Source organism: Sciurus vulgaris, assembly GCF_902686455.1.
Source record: "Sciurus vulgaris genome assembly, chromosome: 12".
NCBI lineage: Eukaryota > Metazoa > Chordata > Mammalia > Rodentia > Sciuridae > Sciurus > Sciurus vulgaris.
The window spans coordinates 71,338,237-71,359,981 of NC_136473.1; the positions used below are offsets into that span (position 1 = coordinate 71,338,237).

The window sequence follows — 21,745 nt, forward strand, 5'->3', positions numbered from 1 at the left end:
TTTTACTGAGCTACCTCATTTCTGAGTATTCTAATTATGATGTTTTAAAGTCTTACATAATTTTGAAATGTTTTTCAGCTCATTTTGAAATAGCAAATTAGTTTTGATCTCTTCTGTGAGCACATCTTTCTGGATTGCTTTCATTGTATGGATATTATTCTACTCCTAATTCTCTTTTTCCTTTTGATATTTTTCCACAAGACTTGATGTTGACTTTTTTCTGTTGTGTGTTTTTATGTGAAGTTAGTTTTCCTACACTATGAGAATGATGTGGGTTAAATTTTAAAAGTTTCTAATTTCACAGAGCTCCCTCTTCTGTTGTTTTTGTGAAGTGTTTAAAAAAAAAAAAAAAAAAAAAAGTCTGACCTCTTGCTCTCTGAGATTTCCTCACTACTCTTCCCTTCCTTTGATCTGGACCTTTCTCTTGTCCTCATCCTGTTCACTTTCAATTCCATTCCCAGCAGGTGCTCCTCGGTGTAGGGCCCTGTGCTAGGAGGCAGTTCTGGCAGGTCAATTTCAAGAGTTCAAAGGCCAGCCCCTTTAATCTCTCTTATCCCTAGCTCTTTGCACTCGCCAGGTGTTAACAGAGCAGGCAACACACCTTTCACCTCCAGCTGCTGTTCTGATTCACCCACTGAACTTCCCAGTGAAGACCAATTGCTATTTGGGGTTCTCCTATCCTCAGGTTAAGTCCAAAGCTATACTGCTCCTTCCTTTTGTCCCTCGCATACTGTGCAAGTATTTCATCCCCCAACTGCTTGTATTTTAGGATCCATGGTACCTTATTACCTGATTTTGTTGCAAATGTTATCTATGAATTTGTGATTTTGCTATCTAGTTGCTCTGGGCATTTTTACATAGGACTATGTGGGCAATATATTGCTACTATCATCACCATCTTCCCAAGATCATCATCTTTTAATTCAGGCTAATTTTTGCTTCCTCTTGACTCCCTCCTCTAGCCAATCACAGGCCTCATTTTTGCAAAGAGCCCCTGGCATTACAGTGTATGTGTTTGCGAGGGGAGATGCATGAAGAGGGAACCACAGGCAGCAGAGGTTGCTAATTGGAGCAGAGTTGCAAAAAGCTGAAGACGTAGTCCCTGCACTCTTAGAGGTGATAAACAAGGATCAACACAGCTCCACTCAGGGAAGCACAACTACAACCACCTAGTCCGCAACACCAGCTCCTTTCAGTTTGCAGCGCCAATTGGGACAAATCCACTTCTCGGGACCTTGATCTCTCCATCTGTAAAATACAGATCATATGTCCTGTCCAACTGTATAGATTGTGGGGAAGAAATCAAATAATGGAAACATATGTAATCTGATCACCAATGACCTGTATCCTTGAAGGCAGGAACCGTGTGTCCTTTGTCTCCTCTCTGCCCGCTCCATGCCTGGGACGGTGAGTTATAACACACCGAGCATTCAGTGTTTGCACCTTGAGAAAAGTATTTAAAGCCCTGTTATGTGATAATTAATTTAAAATGCTCCTCTGCCTCATCAATGATGACAAGAGTTAATGTGCCCGTGGTTGAGGGCTAGCCTCAAAAAAGACCCTTCACATCGAAGAAATGGCCTTCACTTCAAAAGTCAACCATCAGAAGACATGGAAGAGCTGAGTTTTTAAAATGCATTTTTTATTATTCAGCCTTCAGCAGAAATGTCACCTTTCTAAAGCAAGCTGTTATCATGCGCTCCCTGTGCCAAACAGGCGCCTCTGAGGAGCAGGATTTTATCTCAACATTTTTAGTGATTTGTGTTTCTCTTTCAAGGAGCTCCATGCCTTAAGGCACCTGAAACACTAACAGCACAAGAAGGTAAGGTTACACAAGGAGCCGGCTCCAAAACATGAAACAGGGATTTTTGCAAAACAGGTCGAGGATCAGCATCAAAGCCACAGTCCACAGTCACGCTGCCCAATAATTCATGACCTCTCCACACAGCTCATTGTTTTCTGGTGGGCTCCTTGGTTGAAACCATATTCTCAAAGAAACTCTGTTTTGTGACAGGGCCCCCATCAGCAGGCTGGGCCACATGACAGGCCTTGAAGCAGCCAGCACAACTGCCGGCAGCGCTTGCCAATAAGCCAGATGCTGCCACATATTGGCATCTGGGTCCTGGAATAGCAACCATGTTCTCAGTCTGGCTAGGGATTCTGACCCTAGCTACGGAAGGAGACAAAGGAGGGAAAGAAAGAGACGGAGCAAGGGGAGGGAGGGCAGACTGTGGAAGAGTCTCTTGGTAATTTCCCTACCATGGATTTAGAGCTTCTACAACAAAAGACTTATTGGAAAGCTGCTACCAAGGCTGCACTGGGCGGGAGAGGTAGAGATGGGGAGCATTCTAAACCCAGCGAGTTGTTCTGGCACCTGGGGAATGGGGGTGGTTGATTCAAAAGGAGACAGCTGCAGCAAGCGGCAACTGCTCTCCCTCCTCTCTCCCTCAAATCATGATAGCCCACAGTGGAGATAAGCTACGGGATACAGCTTAAATCTGCAGCAGAGGGACAGAGTGGCAACATCAGGATGGCGGTCGCTCCCTGCTTTCTGGGTGCCAAGACTTACGGGCGCCAGCAAGATCAGCTCAACAGTGAGGGTAAGATCCAGAGCACAGCCTTGAGAGGACCCAGCAACCAGGACAGGTGCGATCAGGGGTGCTCCCCTCACAGCAGCTGGGCGCACTCAAAATGCAGCCTAGCACCTCTCCGTGTCTTCTGATGCAAGGTGACACCAGACTGGCAGGCTTCGGGCCTGCTGTAGTAAAATCCAATGTGGCAAGGCCCAGAAGGAGGGATGAATGTAAATTTGGGGTTTGAAGTAAGAGATGAGAGAATAAAAAGCAAATACCAGTCCTTCTTTCTCAAAATATCAAATTCTATCTATGCAGTGTCCTCTCTGCTTCATATCATACATGCACCAAAAGTTGCTCAGGGTCTTCCACTTGCATGACAGTTCACGTGAGCAAGTGGGAGTAAGAGGCAGACTTACAGGGTTGAAACCTCCGGCTCTGTGGTCAGATTGGGAAGAGTCCCAAAGGCCATTCACCCTGGAGTGTTGATTCCCTTAGGCTCAAACTCTGTTGACCTGAGACCACATCCCCTAACCAGACATAACTGGTGTGCCTCTATCCATAACCAGGTGCAGTTTGGTGGGCACTTACAGGGAAGCTCTGCCCATCACAGGATAAAACAAAGCATATCCTACCTAAGGTGGATTAGGCAATAAAGACATTTTTTTTTTTTAAAGAAAGGACACATTATCAATGAGGCCAAGTCCAGACACAGCCCAGAATCAAAGCAACTACAGACAATGAAATCCCACCTACTAAATAACAGAATTATCTGAATATTCTGCATGTGTATACTGAGAAGTCAAATATATACTTTGTCAAAATAGACTGTATTAACAATCTCAGCTAATATTCTTGGCATTTATAAAACAAAAGATTCTTAAAGTGAAATAATGGATCACCCACCTTGCCCTCGCCCCCACACTTAACCTTCAGGGAACCTCTCATTTCACTTGACTATTGTGAAGCTTGATGTCATTTGCAAAAGGTAAAAATCAAACCTCCCCAGAAAGCATCACCAGCCGAGTCCTCCAATACTAAAAAAACACAGTAGCAATGTTACACTGTCAGAATCCAATGAGAACATTCTGGTATCTTTCCCAAACTTGGTTTTGAGTCTTTGCATTCTGATTTTGAACAATGCAGGGACTTAAACACTGAATTTTAACTGCAGCTCTGCTTGAGAAAAAACAAAAAGCCTACACTATACAAGTAAGCAAGAGAATTATCATTTTAATTTGATGTTTATGCCACCTATCACCAAAAAAAAAAAAAAAAAAAAAAAGACAATAGAAACTGTCTCTAAAGGTAACTATGATTGGCATGGCTGAGTCTCTTTAGGAAACTGATTCTCTTCCTACCATGTGTTACTTTTTTGCACCCCCAGGTCCCCACCAATTTTCTTTATCCAATTGCCTGCTCCTTTTGCATTTTCCCTTATTCCTTGTCTTCATTCCTTATCTTCTATCAATTGCCCTTTTCAATTGAAACAAGGGCTCCCAGGGACAGCCTCCCAGGAATTACACTAAGTGTTGGGAATGTCTTCAAATGCAACACACAAGCCACTGGGAAGGAAACTATACCATGCAGAGGCAATAAGCTCAAGTCAAACTAAACCAGTGGTTCTCAAACTTGATCATACATCAGAATCAGCTGTAAGGACTTATAAAATTGAGTACCATGACAGTCCCCAGAGATCTAATTCAGTAGGATTTGGTATGGGGACAAAAGTATGCCTTTCTAATTCATTCCCATGTAATGCTAATGATGGGTGGTGGTCTAGGGATCTTTTCTTTCTTTTTTTTTTTTTTTTTTTTTCATTTTCCTAAAACTTATTTGGAAGTAATTTCCAACTTAAAGTTCCAAGAAGACTAAAAATCATTTCCTTGATCCAGATTGGAAACCACTTTTGAGAACTACTGAGCTAAGCTAAATTATGTGAAAGGTCTGATACCAAAAGAGCAGTCAGTTGGCAAGACTTAATGTCTTCTAAGAGCAAAGCTCAGAACACTATCCAAATAGAAAGCAAACCAATGATTTAAAAGCAAAATGTGGGAGCTGGGAATGTGGCTCAGTAGTAGAGCACTTGCCTAGCATACAGGAGGCCCTGGGTTCAAAACAACGCCAAAAAATTAAAAGTAAATTGTGAGAAGTGCCACAAAATGATGAAAGGGAGTGAGCTGGGCTCCAGGAGTCTGAAGCTGTGAATAGGGAATATCATTAGCAACCAGAGGGGAAGGACATCAGCTCTCCTGGTTTTTGTCCCTGGTGATTCTTTGGGAGTGAGTCTACAAACAACAATCCATAATCTCCCGGTATAAACTGGCTTCAAGAAAAAAGGAAAGCAATTATTTGATAGGGAACCTCCACTCTGCACACTTGAGAGAAACAGACAAGAGGGTGATTATGGACCCCTCTTTTATATTCCACCACCTCACTCAGGGCTTTATCTCTTGCCTGAATTTCTGCAATAACTCCTAACCGCTCTCCCTGCCTCTAATCTCTTTCCTTCCAATTTATTCTCCATTCTAACCCTAAAATTATCTTTTCAACAGCAGGCTGTAATAATGCCAGCTAAAAACCTTCACTAGTTCCCTACAACCTAGAGAATGAAGTCCAAATGTCTCAGTATGGCATTTAACTTGGCCCCAACCTACCTTTCAAATTCATATACCTACAAACTAGCCCAAACAGAATCCCCACAGCTTTCTCTTTTCCTGTCTCCCTGCCTTTGTATTCAATTGTTTTTGTTGTTGTTGTTGTGTCCCCTGGAAACTTTCCTCTTCCCAAACAAAACATGGAGGAAAAAAAAAGCCTTATATTTAAAAATCCTATTTACACTTCAAGGTCCTGCCCCACTACAGGAAAGCTTCCTGCAGCTCCTCAGATCTCTCTTTTCTAATGCTCCTTATAACCCTACCACATTCTGCCCTACTTGTTATTTATGCTTCTCTCTTTCCCCTGTGTTTTACAAGGTCCTTGAAGGCAGGTACCATGTCTTTTGTTCAGTGACCAGATAAGCCCATAATGGGGGGAGAGGGACAGATGAAGAGGAGATGAAGGGAGGAAGAAAAAATGAGAGCAGAAGGAGCTCATCCTAAGGGGAAGAGTTCAGTTTTCTTAGTCATTCAGAATCTTTATACTAAAAACAGATCCTTCAAATATCTAAAACATTTTCTTTATAGAACAATCCTGAGGAACCAGTGTTGTGTAACTTTTTAAATGTTTTGCCAACACCAAACCTCCTTTTTTAATGTACATCCCCCATGTGACCAGGACAATATCACATTTTGGTCATTATACCAGCACTTAAAGAAGCTCAAATTCCTTCACTGTCCCTGTTGATGCTTCCTCTTTGAGTGGCATGATTAAACTTCTGCCTTTTGAATTCTTAACACTATCAAATACCCAAGCTTTAGGAGGAATTTGATCAACATTCCTACAAGATCTAACTCCCACCCCCGAAAGTACTGGAGACTGAACTCAGAGGTGCTCTACCACTGACCCAATTTTATTTTATTTTTTATTTTGAGAAAGGGTCTCACTAAGTTGCTGAAGCTGACTTTGAACTTGTGATGCTCTTGCCTCAGTCTCCTGAGTCTCTCAGATTATAGGCATGTGCCTCTGTACCAGGCTGTTAACTTTGATATGAAAAAATTTTGAGATTTATAAGAATAGAACATCAGCAATTCTAAGTGTACCCCAAAGCTGGTTCATTTGTCGTTCTTACTTTCTGTTAGGTTGGAATTTAGGAGACTGTAGGGGGCAGAACAGAGCAGCTGAGACAAAGGCCAGCCCGCCAAACGGTGACCAATCAAGTGGGCTAGAAGATTCCACTGACCCTTAACATCCACCTGTCACTCAGCAGGACCCCCTCCCATTCTGGCCTATAAAAACCTTGGGCAGCTGGGGTCAGGTGCGATTTTCTCCAGGAGCCAAATTCCAATAAAACTTGCTTCGGCCACTTTCTGTCCAATTTTATTTGGCTGCAAACCGTGTACCCCGCCCTGCCCGCCCCAGCGTACACTACACTTTCCACATTCAGTAAGAGGCATTCCTGCCCCAAAGAAACCACAGACTTCTCTGCAGACACTCTCTGGCCTCTCTTTCACTACCAGTCACACCAGCTGCCTTCGGCAAGGAGACAAAGACAGAACTGACTCTAGACAAGCATCCTTTCCAAAGATAGGCCGTCATTTCTTCCTGGGCTAGTGGGAATATTTTCAGTCTCTGCCTACCTCTTCCTGAGAGAAGAACAAAGAATTGCACTTTAAATCCAGCTAAACAAAGAAAGCAGTTTCTTGCCAAAATACCTGACAAATAGGCCACTCCATTTCCCTGGACCACCTCACTCAAGTTACTTTCTCTCTTATACCTCTGCAAATTATTTCCACCTCTATTTCTCCTTTAGAAGAGATACCTAGATCAAGGGAAGAAGTCATGTGATGGGAACCAAAAAAATAAAGCACGATCATACCATCTGACTACAGATCACCCAGTTGCAAATCTTACCAAAAAGAAAGCTTGTTCTCTGGTTTCCTGTTTACTGTTCTTGAGAGAATAAGTGATGCCAAATCACAAAAACCCGAAGTACTCTGCTTCCCACTTCCCTCCTGCTATTATGTTTACAACTTTATTTAGAAAGAGCTGACTTCACAGCTTTTGCCATTCAGTAACCCTTCAGTATGAGGGCTTAAGATGAAATTCTTCAAATGAGCTGAGTAGACATCAAATACTCAAAACTCCAAATTACCGAGACTGGTAGAGGTTAATGTCCTGCATTAAATAGCAAGAGAAAGTATCAATTTTGTACTCTGAATTTGCCTGCCAAAGGAATGAGTCAAATAAACACATAAAATATGATAGACGAGGGCAACAAGGGTAGGAATACCACCACAGTTATTGAGAAAGGTCCAAGAAGTGAGCAAATGTAGGTGTGCCCTAACCTCCTTTCACCCCCGTATACTCCTATCTGGACCTTCAACTCTCCTTTCCCAGTGTAGAGCTAATATGTCACCCTATTTATAATTTTTATAGCCTTATAACCACCAAGGTCTATGCTACTGAGCAAATTTATGGCAATAACCCAAGCCTCTGAGATTACTAGAAAAATAATTATAAGAAAACTGTTAAGTACCAATTTAAGATTTTCATTAACCTTGTCTTTCTACTATGTTGGTTTATAATAGTAGTTCACTCTGAAAAACAGAAAATTCATCAGATACTTGTAGAGCTCAGAACTCACCTACCCTTTTATTCTACAGGTGAGAGAACAGGTCCAGAATATAGTGTGATTTGAATAAGGTTATAAGGCTAATTAGTCACAGAGACATGACCAGGGCACCACTAGAGGAGACTCTATTATATTCCACAATCCTCAAAGAAAGAGCTTGAAATATCAGGCTCCATTACCCACCACATTTAGATATACCAGAGGTTAAACCAACTCCTCTAAGGAAGAAAGATGATCAATCTTAGTCTTTGGTCTCACTATGAAGTAATTCCCAAGTAAGTCTAATAAAGATGCCATAAGGGCCCCTTTGGAGGCAAAAAGCCTTTCAGTCAGACTTCTCTCTGTATTCCTAACTTCTGAGCAAGTGAACTGAACCAAAGAAGCATGGTATGTGTGGGGACTAACACAGTGTTACTTCACCTGCCATAGTGTGAGTGTTATCTATAAATTTTATATTCTTTAGTATGTGCATTGCATGAAAGCAAAACTCAATCTTGGTTCCCACTGACCCTGCAACAGGATAGGAAAAGCCTAAGGGCCAAAACACAACAGGAATCGTAGCTGTTTAAAACAAAGGTTTGAATATATTATCAAGGGTTCAAGTAATTCATAGAAGCAAAAGCAGAATGGTGGTTACCAGAGGGAGGGGGCTGAAGAGCCCAGGGGAGATACTGGATAAAGGCACCAAGTTTCAGATAAACAGAAGGAATAGGTTTATCTATTGCACAGCACGATGACTATAGTTAATGCCAATGAATATTTCAAAATCACTAAAAATATATTTAAAATGTTCTCACCACAAAGAAATAATTGTGAGGAGATGGATGTTCATTAACCTGATCTGACCATTCCATAATGCATATGTATATCAAAACATCACACTGTACCCCATTAGTATATATAATGATTAGACTTCAATTAAAAATAAAATGAAACTTTAAAAAAAGAATTGTTATTGTAAAAAAGTAAGTTAAAAAGACTGTTCTCTCCAATAATATTAACTCCTGTCACAGTTAAAGCCAACTGCTAAGATAATGGTGTTTTTAGTCTGAGGAAGCTTAACTTACCCACCTGTGAAATAGAAAATGGTAGATTTTCACATCACATCTTAAAATAAGTGTCACTATATCATAATGGTAATTGCCAGCCTGCCTGGAAAAGTCCTTCTTTGAAGAATATAGTGAAATAATAGTGACATTGGTAATTTCATATAAAAATATAAAATCAAATGAGAGAGCAGAGACTCAAACAGATATTTGTAAATCCATGTTTGTAACAGTATTATTCACAAGAGCCCAAAGGTGGAAACAACCCAAAGAACCACTGACAGACAAATGGCTAAACAAAACATGGTATATACATACAACAGGGTACCATTCAGCCTTAAAAAGGAAGAAAATTATGGTACAGGCTACAGCATGAATAAACTTTGGAAATTTTGTGCTAAGTAAAATAAGCTGGATGCAAACAACAAGTGCTATATAATGTGATTCCATTTACACAAAAGACCTAGAATAGTCAAATTCATAGACAGAATGGTGCTTACTAGGAGCTGGAGAGGGGAATGGGAAGTTATGTTGAAGTGGACACAGAGTTTCAGGTTGGGATGATAAAAAACATTCTGTAAATAGATAGTTGTGATGGTTGCACAAAAAATGTGAAAATGTGGCCAGGTGCAGTGGCATACTCCTGTAATCCCAGCAGTTTAGGAGGCTGAGGCAGGAGGATCATGAGTTCAAAGCCAGCCTCAGCAACTTAGCAAGGCTCTAAGCAACTCAACAAGACCCTGTCTCTAAATAAAATATAAAAAAGGGCTGGGGAAGGGGGCTGGGGTTGTAGCTCAGTGGTAGAGGGCTTGCCTAGCATGTGTGAGGTACTGGGTTCAATTCTCAGCACCACGTACAAATAAATGAATAAAATAAAGGTCTATCAACATCTAAAAAATTATATATATAATTTATATTTATATATTTATATAATTATATATATAATTTTTTAAAGGGGGCTGGGGATGTAGCTCAGTAGTTAAGTGCCCCTGGGTTCAATCCCCAGCATCAAAAGAAAAAAAATGTGAATGTGGTTAATGCCACTATTGATTCATATACTTAAAAATGGGTAAAATGGCAAATGTTATTGTATCTTTTACCATTAAAAAAAAAGATGATAAATACTAAAAGGTAATTTCTGTCATGATTTTGACCCACATTCCACTCCTCTGCTCAACAACAAAACACCCAGAAGCCAGTATCACTCATACCATTACAGTTTAAAATATTATACATCATCAAATAAAAAAATTGCTTGGTTTTCATACCACAGTCATTTATCCTGTTTATTACTAAAATAATTCATGTCCAGCAATGATGAAGCTCCAATGAAACATACAGACAGAAAAGAGAGGGAGAAATTAAAGCAATGGATGTGTCAACAGACTGACATAGCAACCATCTGTGGACACAACTGTACTTTGTATTCAGGGGCCCAAATCCTGTGGTAGGGCAGGGATCTTCACCTCAACTGTGAAGTCTTACTTTCATGTCATAGGGCACTTCTGGAAGGAAGTTTTGTAATGGCCCACTCTAAGTACGTGCACATTTCCTACTAGTCTTACACAGGAAGTCACTCTTGGGTCTCACCTGCATGAGTTCCTGTTATGAGGCCAGGGACTGGTGAGTTGAAATCCAGTTCCAGGGAGTGATGTCATCTTGAGTGAGCTATGATCCTGGTGACCTGCTCCCCAACCTGATGTTGTTGCAGCCCTTCAGCTGGGATTCAGGTTATAAGGGGACCAAAAAAGGAAAAAGGGCAATAGGGTAAGAGAAAAAGGAAAAATGCTTGCACATTTCCTTTGTTTCATTAAAGCATTTTCTGCTTCCATTTAATTTGATGGGAGGACCTGTTGATGGCAGATGATTGCTGTGCAGATGCTCTTGGAGTAGGGTTGGGCTCTCACACAGATCTCAAAAATACAAAGATTAAAACATACAGAAAATTTCAGGGGCTGGGGATGTAGCTCAGTGATAAAGTGCTTGCCTAGCATGCATAAGATCCTGGCTTTGATCCCCAGCACTGTACAGAAATTAAAAGAAAAAGAATAAAAGAAGAAAATTTTAATTATTTCTGGTGGCCTCTAACTTAGAAAGAATGCCCTATTCTTCCTTTTTTGGATAAAGTTTAAAAAACACATTAATATGTATAATTTTTTATAAACAATGCATGACTACAGGAGCTATCTTAGCAACATAAAGAAATAACAAATAGAAAAACAAAAATGGAGATGTGTGAATGCTCATATTCTTTCTACATTATGTCAAGCAGATGAGGAGTTCAAATATGGAAATCTTATCACTTAAAGTAATAAAACAGGATGCCATTAGTTCTATTTAAACAAAACCCTTTGGTTCATAGTATACCAACATAAAAAGGAAAGGAACAGGAAATTTTTCTTTTTTTACATTTTAAACTCTTCAGCTATTAAATGAAGGAGACATCTACATTTTTACCACATTTATTTTATATCATGATTTCTTAGTTCTTATTAATGTTGACACAATTTGGGGAATAAATACTCCCTTCCCTTTTTGTTGCATGTGTATTAACAAGAGTAGGAAGAACAGAATATGAGAGACTAAGCAAAAGGTGCAGGAAATGGAAAGACAGGGAAAGATGAGGTTGAGAGAGAAGTGAGTGTTTATCTGAACCCTCTCTAATGAGCAGTATCAACCAACAAAGTTCAAAGCTCACAACATGAAGTGTTTTCTCCTCACAGAAATGATCTGGAACCATAGTCAAATGCATTAACTATATGGTATTATGGTACAGGCTCCCTTGCAGACATTCCATGTATATTTTTTTTCTCATTTTTTAAGCCCCATCAATGATACCATTCATGAAGCACTTTTAGTGTATTATTCAGTAAATATTACCTGGGTCATATAAACCAATCCTGGTTAGCAGAAGGCATTGTTAGCTGCCATGTAAAGGCCCTTCTTCAAGTAAAACTTAATTCTATACCTAGAGCTTTGTATCAGAGTAATTTCTTGAAGGACATTCCTATTTCAGTTGGGTTTGCAATGCACTGCAATCCTAAACGTAGATTAAGTCAAGTCATACCTTGGTTAAAGGTATGTATATAATGCCCACTGGCAAAATAAGCTAATATCCTGTCCAGGAAGTAATTGTAAATGAATCACTTTTACCCCGGCTCCTCCCCCAATTTCCCAATAAAGGTCTTTTTCCAATGCTTTGGTGCTCCATAAATGACCGAGGCCAAGCTGCTTTTGTGCTGGAGATGTCTATTACAGAGAAGATCAGAATATGTGGAAAACATCCTGCATGTGTTCATCTCATCACTTCTGCCCAATCCACAGGGGTAAAAAATGGATGAGATTTGATATCTTCAACACCAGCAACGCCAGCACCCAGACGTTCCAGAGGGTTGAACTGCAAGAGCTAAAAAAGAAGGATTTAGTGAGTAATAGAAATACAACTAGTGAAGCGAAGGAACATAAAACATATGCAAGGAGAGAACTTCTAAATTCAGCCTCCATGACAAATGGACTTGATATAGCTAACTGCCTACGTTTTCTTGAAAGGGAGCTACAACTTACACCGCTTCAGTTGATGGGCTGGGAGATATCTGAACTGAGCTTATGGTTTTTCAACAGTTTTGAAACATGACTCTGAATAATGTTTCTCCCTCATCTTCAGATAGTATGATGGAATCAATTTCCTACTCCCAAAGTAATGACACTAATTAAATATTGCACTCCACTCTCAGACAGCTTCCTTCATGGTTCAGAAGTTTGAGAAGCACAGTAAGTCTTTCAATTCCCAACTACAGTGCGCTGGGATTAAACTTTACCTAAAGTCTCAATAAGTTAATTTGTATCCCTAAATCACTTTTTTTAAAATTACTGGTTCAAATGAAAATACTCAATGTAATGAATGAATGGCTTTGATATTCTCAGAAATAAGAATCAGATATAAAATAAGTTAATAATGTCATACACAACAGTATTGTAATAGTGAAGAATAAAAGTAGTCACATAAAAATATATAAAGACCCTGGGTATGCTGGAAGAATATGTCTTCAGACATTCATGCATCCTCAAATATTTGTTTTAATAACTTCACTGAGGGATAATTTATATACTACAAAATTCATCTGTTATGAGTATATAATTCAATTATTTTTAGTAAGTTTAGAGTTGCTCAACCATGATTATGATTCAGTTTAGAACACTTTGATGACCCTAAAAAAGTTTCCTCAAGCCATTTGCAGTTAATCTCCTCTCCCATCCCCAGTCCTAGGCTACCAATGGTATGTTTTCTGCCTCTATCAACTTGTCTTTTCTGGACATTTCGGATAAATGGAATCATAAAATGTGTAGCTTTTGTAGTTCCCTTTCTTCCCTTAGCATAATATTTTTGATTCATTCACACTGTAGCAGTCATTGATTTTTTTCTTTCTGAATAGTATTCCATTATCGGGATACAAATTGTGTTATTCTATTTACCAGTTAAAGGATCTCAGACTTTCCAGTTTGGGATTATAATGGATAATATTACTATTAACATTCATGTAGATTCCTTTGTGTAGATACATGTTGTCATTCTGTCCCTTTGGTAACAGCCCTTTGAGTGAGTACTGGTAACATCTTATTAGGGCTTTAATTTGCATTCCTTAATGACTAATAATGCTGAGCATCTTTTCATGCCCTTATTGGGCATTTAGTGTCTTTGTGAAATATCTACTCTTTTGCTCACTTTAAAACTATCTGTCTTACTGGATTTCAAGAGTTCTTTATATAGTCTGAATACAAGTACATGATTTTCTCCCTCTCTGTGGTTTGACTTCATTTTCTTAAGTCTTTTAAAGTGTGCAAGTTTTTAATTTTAATATTTTATCAAATTTTCCTTTTATGAACCATGCTTTTTTTGGTGTCATATATAATTAACTCTTAGTTTAACCCAAGGTCATGAAGATTTTTTTGGTTTTCTTCTATAATTTTTAAAGTGTTAGGTCTTATAAATAGGTCTGTGTCCATTTTTGTGTCCATTTTTGCATATGGTATGAAGTAAGGGTCTTAATTCATTTTTTTAGCATGTGAATATTTAATTTTCCAGCACCATTTGTTAAAAACACAATTTCTCTTAATTAATGTAGTGTGGAAATCAGCCAGTGTAAGTTCTCCAACTTTGTTCTTCTCTTTATTGTTTTGGATGCTCTAGGTTCTTTGTATTTTCATTTATAGTCTAGTCAACTGAAATTTTCCAATTTTGCTGATCATTTCAAAGAACCAACTTGTGGGAACAGCTGAGGTGCCTGTCAACAGACAAATGGATAAAGAAAATGTAATGTGTACATACAATAGAGTTTTATTCAGTCATAAAGAAAAATGAATTATGTCATTTGCTGGATAGAAGTGAAGAACATAATGCTAAGTGAAATAAGCCAGACTTAGAAAGCCAAAGGTCAAATGTTTTCTCTCCTATGTGAAAACTAGCGGAGGGGACAATTTTTAAAAAGTGATCTAATGAAAACAAGGGAAACCAATACAGTAAAGGAAAGGGATCTAGAGGGAGGGAGGAGGGGAGGGCATGGGGAAGTACTGGGGTCCATGTATGAACATACCATGATGAGTTCTGTTTATTTAAATAGTTATCATGCACTAACTAAAAAATAAAAATAGAAGGAAGATCAGGAGAGCAGAGCAAGCAGTTTGAGGAAGAGGAGGGAAAGGAAAGGGAAGGAACCGAGGAATGAGATTATCCAATTACGTTATAAGCATGTATGAATATGGCATAATGAATCCCATTGTAAAATGTGTAATTACAATGCACCAATAAAAATATTATTTAAAAAACTCTGACATCATAAATAGCTACCTATATCACAGATGTAAGGATCACACATCTGAATGGTTGTACTTAGATTCACAGTAAGTATTCGATAGTAGCTAGTGTATAATCATGAGTTCATTAAAAAAAGAACCAATTTCTGATTTCCTTGATTTTTCTCTCATTTTTCAGTTTTATTGATTTCTGCTTCCTTTGTTCTGCTTGTTTTAGATTTACTTTGCTTTTTATAGTTTCTTTTTTAGAGTTTCTTAAGGTTTAAGCTTAGGTTTTGATTTCTTTCTTTCATTCTGATGTAGGTATTTAAAGCCATAAACTTTCCTCATTAACCGATTTAGCGGCACGCCATAAAATTTGACATTGTATTCTCAATTTCATTCAGCTATTCCTAACTTCTAGCTTTTCCTGAATTTTTTTCTTAGACCCATAAGATCCTTGAAAGTATATCATTTAATTTCCAAGTATCTGTGGATTTATCACATCTCTTTCTGTTGTTTAACTTCTAATTTTAACTGCTGTGGTCAAAGTACACTGTATGATTTCGATCCCTTTAAAAATATTGAAACTGCTAGGCTGAGTGGCTCATGCCTGTAATCCCACTGGCTTGGAAGGTTGAAACAGAAAGACTGTAAGTTCAAGGTCAACCTCAGCAACTTAACGAGACCCTATCTTAAAATAAAAAATGGCTGAGGATGTGACTCAGTGGTTAAGTGTCCCTGAGTTCAATCTCCGGTGCAAAAAAAGAAAGAAAGAAACCTGTTCTATAACCTAACATGATCTATCTTGAAGACTGTTTTATATGCACCTGATAAGAACATGTATTCTGCAGTCACTGGAGACAGTGTTCTATATATGGCAGTTATAACTGTTTCAGAATGTTGTTTGAATCTTCTATATCCTTGCTGATTTTCTGTCAATTATCAAAAATGGGGTACTGAAGCTTTCATGTATTATTACTGAATTATCTATCTTTCCTTCCAATTCAGGCATATTTTGTTATTTTGAGGCTATTGGTGCATTTTGGATATTGTGGGTCTCTGTGGCCTTATTTGTTTTTCTTTAATTTTTTTTTTGTGTGTGTTTTTCAGCTAAATAGCTATTAATTTATCTTCAAGTTCCTTGGTTATTCTTCTCAAATTTGCTATTGAGAAGCTCCAGGAAATTTTTCATTTCAATTACTGTACTTTTCATTTTAAGACTTCTACTTAGTTCTTGGTAAATATAACTTATAGCTTATTGAGAATCTCTGTTGATTCACTGTCATACTTTCAGTTTTTTGAACATGATTTACTGCAATTCCATGAAAATATTCATAATACCTGCTTTTATGTCTTTGTTAAATCCAAAATCTGGGGATACTCTGAGACAATTTCTATTGATTCTTTTTTTCTGTGAATAAGTCATACTTTTTTAAAAAATTTGTACCCCATTTGTGTACAATGAGTCAAAATACAATCTGTAAAAATAAAAATAAATAAATAAAACAAACTTAAAAAAATCTTTTTTTATTATTTAAACAAGTGGGATACATGTTGTTTCTCTATTTGTACATGGAGTCAAGGCATACCATTTGTGTAATCATAAATTTACATAGGGTAATGTTGTTTGATTCATTGTTATTATTTTTTCTCTTCCCCCCACCCTCCCACCCCTCTTTTCCCTCTATACAGTCCTTCCTTCCTCCATTCTTACCACCCTCTTTATCCCTATCCCTAAACTTAACCCTAACCCTAATGCTAACCCCTCCTACCTCCCATTATATGTCGTCATCCACTTATCAGCGAGATCATTCGTCCTTTAGTTTTTTGAGATTGGCTTATCTCACTTAGCATGATATTCTCCAATTTCATCCATTTGCCTGCAAATGCCATAATTTTATCATTCTTCATGGCGGAGTAATATTCCATTGTATATATATGCCACAGTTTCTTTATCCATTCATCAACTGAAGGACATCTAGGTTGGTTCCACAATCTGGCTATGGTGAATTGAGCAGCTATGAACATTGATGTGGTTGTATCTCTGTAGTATGCTGATTTTAAGTCCTTTGGGTATAGGCCAAGGAGTGGGATAGCTGGGTCAAATGGTGGTTCCATTCCAAGCTTTCTGAGGAGTCTCCATACTGCTTTCCAGAGCGGCTGAACTAATTTGCAACCCCACCAGCAATATATGAGTGTACCTTTTTCCCCACATCCTCGCCAACACCTATTGTTGCCTGTGTTCTTGATAATCGCCATTCTAATTGAGGTGAGAAGAAATCTTAGGGTAGTTTTGATCTGCATTTCTCTTATTACTAGAGATGTTGAACATTTTTTCATATATCTGTTGACTGCTTGTACATCTTCTTCTGTGAAGTGTCTGTTCATTTCTTTAGCCCATTTGTTGATTGGATTATTTGTATTCTTGGTGTAGAGTTTTTTGAGTTTTTTATATATTCTGGAAATTAGAGCTCTATCTGAAGTATGAGTGGCAAAGATTTTCTCCCACTCTGTAGGCTCTCTCTTCACATTACTGATAGTTTCCTTTGCTGAGAGAAAGCTTTTTAGTTTGAATCTATCCCAGTTGTTGATTCTTGCTTTTATTTCTTGGGCTATGGGAGTCCTGTTAAGGAAGGCTGATCCTAAGCCAACAAGTTAAAGGTTTGGACCTACTTTTTCTTCTATAAGATGCAGGGTCTCTGGTCTGATTCCGAGGTACTTGACCATTTTGAGTTGAGTTTTGTGCAGGGTGAGAGATAGGGGTTTTATTTCATTCTGTTGCATATGGTTTTCCAGTTTTCCCAGCACCATTTGTTGAAGAGGCTATCTTTTCTCCATTGCATATTTTTGACCCCTTTGTCTAGTATGAGAAAATTGTATTTATTTGGGTTTGTGTCCGTGCCCTCTATTCTGTACCATTGATCTATCTGTCTATTTTGGTACCAATACCATGCCGTTCTTGTTACTATTGCTTTGTAGTAGAGTTGAAGATCTGGTATTGTGATACCCCCTGCTTCGCCCTTTCTACTGAGGATTGCTTTAGCTATTCTGGGTTTCTTATTCTTCCAGATGAATTTCATGATTGCTTGCTCTATTTCTGTAAGGTACATCATTGGGATTTTAATTGGAATTGCATTGAATCTGTATAGCACTTTTGGTAGTATGGCCATTTTGACAATATTAATTCTTCCTATCCAAGAACATGGGAGATCTTTCCATCTTCTAAGGTTTTCTTTAATTTCTTTCTTTAGTGTTCTGTAGTTCTCATTGTAGAGGTCTTTCACCTCTTTTGTGAGATTGATTCCCAAGTATTTTATTTTTTTTTGAGGCTATTGTGAATGGGGTAGTTTTCCTAATTTCTGTTTCTGAAGATTCATCACTTATGTATAAAAGTGCATTGGATTTATGAGCATTGATCTTGTAACCTGCTACTTTACTGAATTCACTTATGAGTTCTAAGAGTTTTCTGGTGGAATTTCCAGGTCCCTCTAAATATATAATCATGTCATCAGTGAACATGGATAGTTTGAGTTCTTCTTTTCCAATTCGTATCCCTTTAATTTCTTTGGTTTGTCTAATTTCTCTGGCTAGAGTTTCAAGGACGATGTTAAATAGAAGTGGTGAAAGAGGGCATCCCTGCCTTGTTCCAGTTTTTAGGGGGAATGCTTTCAGTTTTTCACCATTTAGAATGATATTGGCCATGGGCTTAGCGTAGATGGCCTTTACAATGTTAAGGAATATTCCCACTACCTCAATTTTTTCTAGTGTTTTGAGCATGAAGGGATGCTGTATTTTATCGAATGCTTTTTCTGCATCTATTGAAATAATCATGTGATTCTTAACTTTTAGTCTGTTGATATGGTGAATGACATTTATTGATTTCTGGATGTTGAACCAACCTTGCATCCCTGGGATAAAACCCACCTGATCGTGGTGCACTATCTTTTTAATATATTTTTGTATGCTATTTGCTAAAATTTTGTTGAGAATTTTTGCGTCGATGTTCATTAAGGATATTGGTCTGAAATTTTCTTTCCTCGATGTGTCTCTGTCTGGTTTAGGTATCAGGGTGATACTGGCTTCATAGAATGAGTTTGGGAGGGTTCCCTCCTCTTCTATTTCATGGAATACTTTGAGGAGTATTGGAATGAGCTCTTCTTTAAAGGTTTTGTAGAACTCGGCTGAGAACTCATGTGGTCCCGGACTTTTCTTTGTTGGTAGGCTTTTGATGATAAGTCATACTTTTTTGTCTCTGTGTATGTCTTGTATTTCATTTTACTGAAAACAGGATATTTTAGATAATATATTTTAGCAACTCTGGAGTCTGATATTTTCCCATGAAAATTAACATTGCTGTTGGTTTGTTTCTTTGGTAGCTTGCTTCAGCTTGATCTGTAAATCTGCCAAGACACCTACCCCTGCACTGGAATGCATAGCTGCTGACATCTCTGCTTCTTTAATTTTTTTTTTCTACTTTTTATTTTTATGCTCACCTTTCTCAGGGTCCCCCCTGTGTCTGCACAGCTAACTGACCATTCAGTGAATGACTAGAGGTTATATTCAAATGCCTCAGCCATTCAAGCTTTTGTCCTCTGCGCATGAGTAGGGAAATTGCATTCAATATTCAGGTCACTAAACCAAGTTTACCCTGGCCCTTTCCCTGGCCCATGCACATTCAGGCAGTTCTGGGGTTGGTCCCCATGGCTTGCCCCACCCTAGCAGAACTTTTGTAGGGAGGGGAGAATGGGAGCTGACTGAGTCAAGAATGCCAGAGTCCCACCCTTCTTTCCTAAAATTTGGCTATTTTTCAAACATAAACACTTTCCAGATTACTGTATTCTTTGATCAAATTCCACATCACTGAGTGACTGTTTTACGAATTCTTTCCAACTTTTATATTTTGGGAGGGGAGAGAATTTGTCAACTTTCATGTAGCCATAGCTGCAAAAGACTTGCTGCTGCCAGGCACAATGGCAAACACCTGTAATACTAGCGGCTCAGGAGGCTGAGGCAGGAGGATCTCGAGTTTAAAGCCAGCTTCAGCAAAAGTGAGGTGCTAAGCAACTCAGTGAGACCCTATCTCTAAAGAAAATACAAAGTAGGCCTGGGGATGTGGCTCACTGGTCAAGTGCCCCTGAATTCAATCCCCAGTAACCACCCACCCCCCAAAAACAACCTTGCCACTACAGCAAATAATTTTCTACAGAATGTAGCTGAAGTGTAACTGACATATTTAAATTATTTCTTTACAATATTACTGGTGCTATACATATAGGAAATCCACCAAAACATATTTAGCCAAAGTTTTTTTTTCTTTTATTTCTACATGTTTATTCATTCATTAATTCAATTATTTGTATAATAAATATCAACTCATGACCTATTCTTGCCAGTCTACTACTTTTTAAAGTCTTTTCACCTATATCATCAGCAGTTGCCTCACTCTTGCATTAGCAGCCCTATAATCCAAATTATAAGGTTCATCAATTACAAATTATTTCATGAATCTCAACTCTGTCCTATCAACAATAAAAACATTCACATAACACTTGTCATGTGCCAGACATTGTTCTAAGTGCTTAACAGGTGAATTCATTTAACACACTGTAACTCTACAAATAGCTACTATTATTATTTCTTTTATAGATAAGAAAACAGAGGCTCAGGGAAATTAAATAACTTGCTAAAGATATGGGCAGCAAGTAACAAAGAAAGGATTTGAATTCAGGCAGTCTGGCTCCAAAATTTATGCCTTAATCACATTACACTGCCTCATGAATGTGTTATGAGCAAATGCCAAGAATCTATTACTCACTTTGTATTACCAAATGCACCAAGGGAGTGAAGTATATACTTCAAAAGACTAGCTGACAGTCTTTTCACTTGACATTATTATGTCTAGGACCCCAAATGACCCTTCTACTGTTTATTAAAGCTAAGTGCTCAAAGAACTTTCGAATTCCAAGTTGCTAAGATGTGTTAGAAAGCTGATATTAAAAAAAAAGAGAGAGAAAAAAAAAACTACAGGAATAAGCTAAATGTATTAAATTAATTTTTATAGATAATTCATGTCTACTGATTTAAATGTGAAAGGCATCATACTTTTTAGCATAAATTTAACATATCAAATACTGGTAAGAATTAACAATAGCTATACTATTATATTTGAGGAATACATATAATATTTCAGGAAACAAATACACATATAAATTCTTTCTTTTTTGCTTCAATGGGCTTTTCTACTTGACGCTTTCCAAAATGTAACTACAAATGTAAAATTCCAGAGGTTCATATTTTGACTTTTGTTTGATTGAATGCATTTAATTTATGGACTTCTCCACCTATTTGAAAGTATAAATCTATAGGTAAAAGTATAATTGCTTACCTCATGACAATCTTGCTTATTCTGCCATTCTAAATGCTACAAAAGCCTCAAGAGAGATCACACAAATTTTACTGCTTAAGAGAATATATCCTGCCTGTGGAGAATTCAAATAATGAAACCAAGATAGCCACTACCAACCTCCTTTTTCCCAAAGACTAAGCAAGAGAGCTGAGCAATGAGGACACAGAAACTTGTTGTGAAGATCTTTTTCTTACATAATCTTTCAACTGAAAAAGCAACTGTGTCATAAGGAACTAAATGTGCACTGTAAAGCACAAACATACATGCTCTGAGGATTTTTAAAAACTGCATTTAAAAAGTAATGGTTTGCTTTAGCACCATTCACTTGACCTGGCCAGATATGAACCATGAGTACAGAAGATTATGAAATGTAAGAACAAAGCAAGGAGTTGAAAGACCAAAGAGGAGAAAATTTCCCTAAAACAGAGTAATTATTTCCATATAAATCATTTTCGTGATTTTTTAAAAATGTTCTCTATGACCTGTGAGGTAGTGGAAGAGGAAAGTCAAAATGACAAATTGCTAATTATGCCAAGAGACCCCTTTTCCCTTTCCTGATGATGTTTCCTCAACATGAGTGGTGGTTTCCTCAGGCAGGTCAGTGACAGAAAGATGATTCACTATATAAGCTATGTATATCTGAGGACTTAACATACCTTAAGCCTAGACTCCTTTACAATGTAATTTCTAATAA

The 21,745-nt window shown here is 38.0% G+C and overlaps 1 protein-coding gene across 1 annotated transcript in view; it reads right to left on the bottom strand.

Annotated features, from left to right (window-relative positions):
* Positions 1–337: 337 nt before the first annotated feature.
* The window catches only part of RPS6KC1 (ribosomal protein S6 kinase C1), a 209,600-nt gene continuing 188,192 nt past the window's right edge, over positions 338–21,745 (bottom strand). The window contains 1 exon segment of the mRNA XM_079107120.1: positions 338–12,258. Coding sequence (XP_078963246.1) covers positions 12,148–12,258 — 111 coding nt within the window. The 3' untranslated portion in view covers positions 338–12,147.